This window comes from Nuphar pumila, chromosome 11 (assembly GCF_984573655.1).
Source record: "Nuphar pumila chromosome 11, dmNupPumi1.hap1.1, whole genome shotgun sequence".
Classification (NCBI taxonomy): Eukaryota; Viridiplantae; Streptophyta; class Magnoliopsida; order Nymphaeales; family Nymphaeaceae; genus Nuphar; species Nuphar pumila.
The window spans coordinates 108,768,707-108,774,975 of record NC_143259.1 but is presented as its reverse complement, the minus strand read 5'-3'; the positions used below and the strand labels follow the sequence as shown (position 1 = coordinate 108,774,975).

General features: G+C 38.4%; 2 protein-coding genes across 2 annotated transcripts; one reads left to right on the top strand and one right to left on the bottom strand.

Moving 5' to 3' along the window:
* Positions 1 to 2,968: 2,968 nt before the first annotated feature.
* Positions 2,969 to 3,316, top strand: LOC149822764 (putative CCR4-associated factor 1 homolog 6). The gene has a single exon (XM_089980364.1). The coding sequence runs from the start codon at positions 2,969 to 2,971 to the stop codon at positions 3,314 to 3,316; it is 348 nt and encodes a 115-aa protein (XP_089836490.1).
* Positions 3,317 to 5,098: 1,782 nt separating this feature from the next.
* LOC149822763 (putative CCR4-associated factor 1 homolog 6) lies at positions 5,099 to 5,773 on the bottom strand. Its single transcript, XM_089980363.1, has one exon. The coding sequence runs from the start codon at positions 5,771 to 5,773 to the stop codon at positions 5,099 to 5,101; it is 675 nt and encodes a 224-aa protein (XP_089836489.1).
* Positions 5,774 to 6,269: the final 496 nt, after the last annotated feature.

The window sequence follows — 6,269 nt, the reverse complement described above, 5'->3', positions numbered from 1 at the left end:
GCGTTGGAAAAAATGTGAAAAAACATTTATGTATGCCATGAATCCAAGGTAAAATGAAATATCATAGCTCATTCCCATTAACATTTATGTATCTTATTGTTTCCAAAAGCTTCCTCCACATACCTTAAGATGCTACAGGTTTTTAATTTATGGTCTCTCACAAAATTTTCCTTCCATGATAAATCTTTTAATGCATGATCATCAATTGCACAAACATTTGTTTCTTGCCAAAGTTCTTGTAACTAATGACCTATTTGCCTGCAATCATCACTTCACTCTATTTTATAAAAACCAAGAGGTAATCTAGTAACTTTATTTTGGCAAGAACCTTGGCATGAGAATCTCAAGCTAAGGGACATATATCCTCTTGTTTATGAGCTCACCAAAGCCAAGTATGGCAAGGTGTGTGATTTTTGGTCTTCCACCGTGAAAAACGTGAAAGATTATGCTGCATAGTAACCCTTTAGAATTAGTTTTTCAACAATGGAGCGATCTCATGGTCTCCCTAGGGTATCAGTCTCTTTCACATCGAGAGGATGTGGCTTATTAGCCTCTTTCTAATGATGGGTTATTCTCCATCGAGTCTATGTACACTTCTCCTGGGTCTCCATCCACGCAGTGGGTTTCAAATTAGTCCTTACTACTTAGTTGTAATTTTTAACTACTTTTAACTTATTCCTTTTGGTTAGATTCAAACCTAGTTATCTTTTCTATTTACTTTAACTAATTATTATTTTATAATTTCTTAGATGTTTTATTTGATAACCTTAATTTATGCTGATTCTATATTAGATATTATTTTTCTCAAAATTTTATATTGAGTATCTAATATTTCAAAATTCAATTTCAAGGCTATACTTTTCAAAATTCATTTCCAAGGTTTTATTTTTCCAAAATTCAATTACAAAACTATAATTTTTTAGAATTCATTTATAAGGTTATATTCATTTACATAGCTATATTTTTTCAAAATTCATTTATAAGGCTTTATTTTTTAAAATTTATTTTCAAGGCTATATTTTTTAAAATTCAAAAATGACTAATTAAATTTAATCAGTTCTATCAACTAAGCATTTTATATTCTAGAGATACAAATCAACGTTTTTCATATTTACAGGTGTATTAAAATACCTAAAAATTCATGGTTCTTATAGCCACAGACCCATATTGTCCTTAGGCACCAAGGCCACCTTCGACCGTCGCACACTTTGCAACCGCAATGCGCACAAGATGATGTCCTCTCTCTTTCTTGCTCACTTTAATTAGTATTTTTTATTTTTTATTTTATTAACAAATACAATTATGATTATTACTTGTTAGGATTAGGATTTAGGTTTTTGTTTTACCTTTTTCTTAATAGTTGCATTTCAATAACTAGGATTTGGAGCTTTTAGTGTTTTTATTTTAATTAATATTTTATGTTTTTAATGAGATAGATATTAATTAGTTATTTCTGTATTTTTTTAATTAACATTATACAATATTCACATGGTTGATTTTAGTTAGAAATTTGGGGTTTTTATTAATTTTTGGCTCAATTAGCTTGTGTATGAAAATTATGATTAATATTCGCTAGAATTGAGGCTTTCATTTAGTATTTTTTAAATAACATGAATATTTAATTAGGTTATAGAGTTTTTTGTGTTTTCTTCATATAGCATTTAGATTTTTATTTTGTTTTTAAATAAGATGAATATTTAATTGAAGTATTTTTGTGTTTTTGTATTTTTAAATTAAGATTCTACATGCTTGATAAACATAAATGGATGGATGATATAAGAATTAGGGTTGGGATTTTATACTTAAAAAAATGCAATCCAAAGGAGAATCTTATTAAATTGGTGACGTTGAATCCATCTATAGGGTCAGGTTTTATCATAATAAGATCTAAGATGGGTATGAATATGGCATATATATGATATAAGGGATGTGGAACCAAACTTCAGAGGAGTCATCAAAGATTCAAGACCAACATTAATGGTTATCTTACCATATGACAGAACAAGAAAACAAGACTGTAGATCGGGTCATACTGAATCCCCATCCAACATCTCAGCTGAATCGCTTCCACCGTTCCCCATGAGAGATGTGCAGTGGGGATTGACTTGTAAACTTCAAAGCACAAATTTTTGTTTGTTTTCAAAAATCACCACCATCCATGGCACTTCATCACCACCGTTCATTGTGTAATCTGTGGGGTCCACCAAAACCTGATAATGTTATGGTCACAAATTGATGAAGACTGACGGCCAAGATTTAAAAGCACAAAAGATTTGTGCCTAGTTATATCACCTGATGATCTGACGTCGTTTGAGAGTACGCACTTCAACTCCATACTCCAAAGACGCAGTGTGTGTGGTATGGAACTGCACAATCAAGATGCCCATTACTACCGCGGTACAACCACAACCATTCCATAACGAACTTATATATATAGATATATATATAGAGAGAGAGAGAGAGATCCCAATCAGATCGGATAGAATATGATTGAATCCGGATCTAAAATGTAAGTGGTAATATTGGATCTTAATAAAGAAGCATCCAGACAAGGTACTTGCATGTTAAAAAAGTGCAATCTGATCGAATTTTGATCTGAGTCCAAATTAGATCCAACATGAATATAGATTCTAATATGAATCCAAATTCAGATCCGGAGATAATTTGATTTAACAACCAACTTAGACCGGGATCCGACTAAACGCTGGCTACCATATCTCTCTCTCTCTCTCTCTGTAACAGTATAATCAAGAAGCCAACTACTAGTTCCATCATCACCACCGAAAATTAATCTATATATCCACAGAGATATCTAGAGAGAGAGATATCCCTTCCGTGCCTTCTTGCCCTCTTCTTTCATTTTCTTGGCATTTCATTTTTTCACGAGAGAGAGCGAGAGCTGTTGGGTAATAATCCCTTGCCTACCTTCTTGCCCTCTTCTTTCATTTTCTTGGCATTTACTTACGCCATGGAACATAACACAGTCGTGCACGTCTGGGCTGTCAATCTCCTTCGAGAGTTGGAGTACATCCGAAACCACATAGTCAACAACTTTCCCTACGCCACCATGTCGCCCATCCTCGCCAAAGCTAGCCGCAACCTATTATTGCTGCCCGATGGCGAAAACACACGGGACATCAATTACGCTCACTTCGCCAAAAACATCAACATCGGCCGACTCCGCCTCTTGCAACTGGGTCTCACCTTCTCCGACGAGAACGGCAACCTCCCCACCCACCCCCACACCGGCCGGAAGTTAGTCTGGGAGTTCCACTTCAAGGTCGCCAACTCGATCCCCAAACGAGATCAACGCTGACTTGTGGTAGTATCTGATTGAGCGTGGCATCAACGTCGACGTTAACCTGCAGAACGGTATCGACCTGAATGTCTATGCCCCCCAGTTCAGGTGGTCGGGCTTGTTAACGTTTCTTGTAATAACCTAGACATCATGACAAGAAACTTCACAAATCTATAGTAGCCACCGTATGTTAATCCGACTCTTCAAGTTTGACCCGGATCCTAATTACCCCTGTTTGTTTATCACCAAACAGGTTTGGTTTGGGTCTGTGGGTCACAACCTACCAGTTGACAATCCTCGTCAATGACTCTATGTTGTCCGTAGGCCAGTTCAATTTCAAGGTTTAAGTGGAAAAATCGACCGCAATAGCCCTTAAGCATTATGATAAATATCCACAATATTTTTAAAATATCACAAAAAAAACATATGATATTTTGTTCATCATTTCAAATAAAAAATATCACTGATAATATCTATAACCAAAGGTATCATGAATTTGCTATGATAAAAAAACATTATTTTTGGTTAAAAAAAATAAAATCTAAGGGTTGATTCATATTAAGTCGACCATGATGAGTCCGGCTCAGATTTGATAAAAAAACAAGTTGCACAATAAGATTTAAGAGGGGTATGGAGATGGGATGACATAGGGGATGGTTGGAACAGATCAGACAGGAATGCAACCTAAAATTCTAAAATCCAAACAATGCGAAAAGGAGTTGATGAATGAGGCATCAAGGCCAACCATCGGTACATTTTACTGTTTGATGGTTTAATTTCCCACTTAAACCTTGAAATTGAAAAGGCTTACGGACAAGATAGATTCCTTGATGAGAGGTGTCAACTGGTTGGGTTTGACACTGAGACCCAACTCAAAGGGTTAATTATAATCTGGGTCAAACTCGAAGAGTTTGTTTAATATATGGAGCAGAGTGTGATTTGTGAAATTTCTTACCAGACCCTGAACCAACCGGAGTTCGGATTAAGATTCATATTTTTTCAATATAAAAAATATGATTTTACTGTTTTTGGTTTGGGTCTGAATCATGTAATCCTTTTTGTTATTTTGGCTTCGATTGGACTCGATTTCAGACCCGGTACCAGCACCTGAAATCAGATTCAGGTTCGGTCCCACCTAGGTCTGAACCATTTTCAACACCATCCACCAGCAATAAACTTAAGCTGACAACATTGGAACCCCAAAAGGCAAAGAACAATGCGATCTTGACGTTTATATGATAACCCCAGCCTTTGGTCTGACTTTTTTCTTTTATCTTACTATTGATTTAGTCTGAGCAAGTTGGAAATTTGACTCTTATCTTATGCATATTGTCCGGGTTATTACAAGAAGCATTTAGTCTGTTGGCTAGCTTTCATTAGAAAAAAGAACGTACCACCACAAAAAAAAAAAGAAACCAAATGAAACTAATGCATGGAAGCCGGCACCGACAGCAGTGATCTGAGGTCGCAAAGATGAAGCTTGACGGAGAACAATAAAACACAACCACACCAAGAAAAAAGAAAAGACGATAACAAACCCAGCAACGATCGACCAACATCAGCAATCTTGCACCACCACCACGAATCTTGAACCACCAACACCAGCAAGAAACTAAAAACCATTCAAGAAAACTCTCTCTCTCTCTCTCTCTTTTCAGACCCAATTTGCCCCGTGGATGACATTGACAAGATTTTGCGGAATGCCGTTGGGAAAGTATCGGTACTTCAACGCCATGAACGTCCGCATCGTTATAAGGCTGCCGCTCCAACCCACGTTGAAAGTGGCCATCACCTGCACTTTCATCCAAGGCTCCGAGAACCCGTAGAAGACCATAAACAACCCTGCGACATCATCCATTGTCCCCGAGACATCAGATGCCTGACGTCGTACAACCTTGGGAAGAAGATTCTCACCCACCTAAGGAACTCTTGCTTCGTGTTACACACGTGCCCCCAGACGACCTTCAGAATGAAGCATAATTTGTAGAACACCCCTAACACCACCCACGTGATGCCGTCATTCAAGAACAAGCCCGAGCACCTGAACTCAGAGCCGAGGACATTCAGGTCGATGCCGTTCTGCAGGTTAACGTCAACATCGATGCCATACTCCGTCAGATACTGCCAGAAGTCAGCGTTGATCTCATTTGGGGAGTTGGCGACCTTGACGTGGAATGCCAAGACGAACTCCTTGCCGGTGCGGGGGTGGGTGGGGAGGTTACCGTGCTCGTCGAAGAAGGTGAGGCCGATCTCCAAGAGGCAGAGTCGGCCGGTGTTGATGTTTTCGGCGAAGTGGGCGTAGATAGCGTCCGTTATGTTTTCGCCCCCGGGCAGTAGTAAGAGGTCGCGGCTGGCTTTGACATAGATGGGATGCACGGTGACGTAGTAGTAGTTGTGGATTATGTGGTCTCGGACGTACTCCATCACTATGTGGACGTTGTCAGCCCTTACTTGCACGGCCGTGTCATGTTCCATGGCGTAAGTAAATGCCAAGAAATCGAAAGAAGGAGGAGCGCAAGAAGACGGAAGGAATTACCCAGCAGGTCTCTCTCTCTCTCTCTCTCTCTCTCTCTCTCTCTCTCTCTCTCTCTCTCTCTCTCTCTCTCTCTCTCTCTCGTGACAAAGTGAAATGCCAAGAAGATGAAAGAAGGAATCGGCCAAGACGGCAGGGAAGGGATTACCCAATCGGTCTCTCTCTCTCTTGAAAAAGTGAAATGCCAAGAAAATGAAAGAAGAGAGCAAGAAGGCAAGGAAGGGATGTCTCTCTCTATCTACTTCAATGGATATATAGGTTTGTTTTGCGTGGTGATGATGTTAAGTAGTTGGCTTCTTGATTATACTGTTACACTTTCAGAGAGAGAGAGAGAGAAAAAAATTATCACTCATGAAGATCAACAAAATGTTGAACCCATGAACTGAACAAAATAAAACTAAAATATAGAAAAACAAAAGCTAAAGAAAAATAAACTAC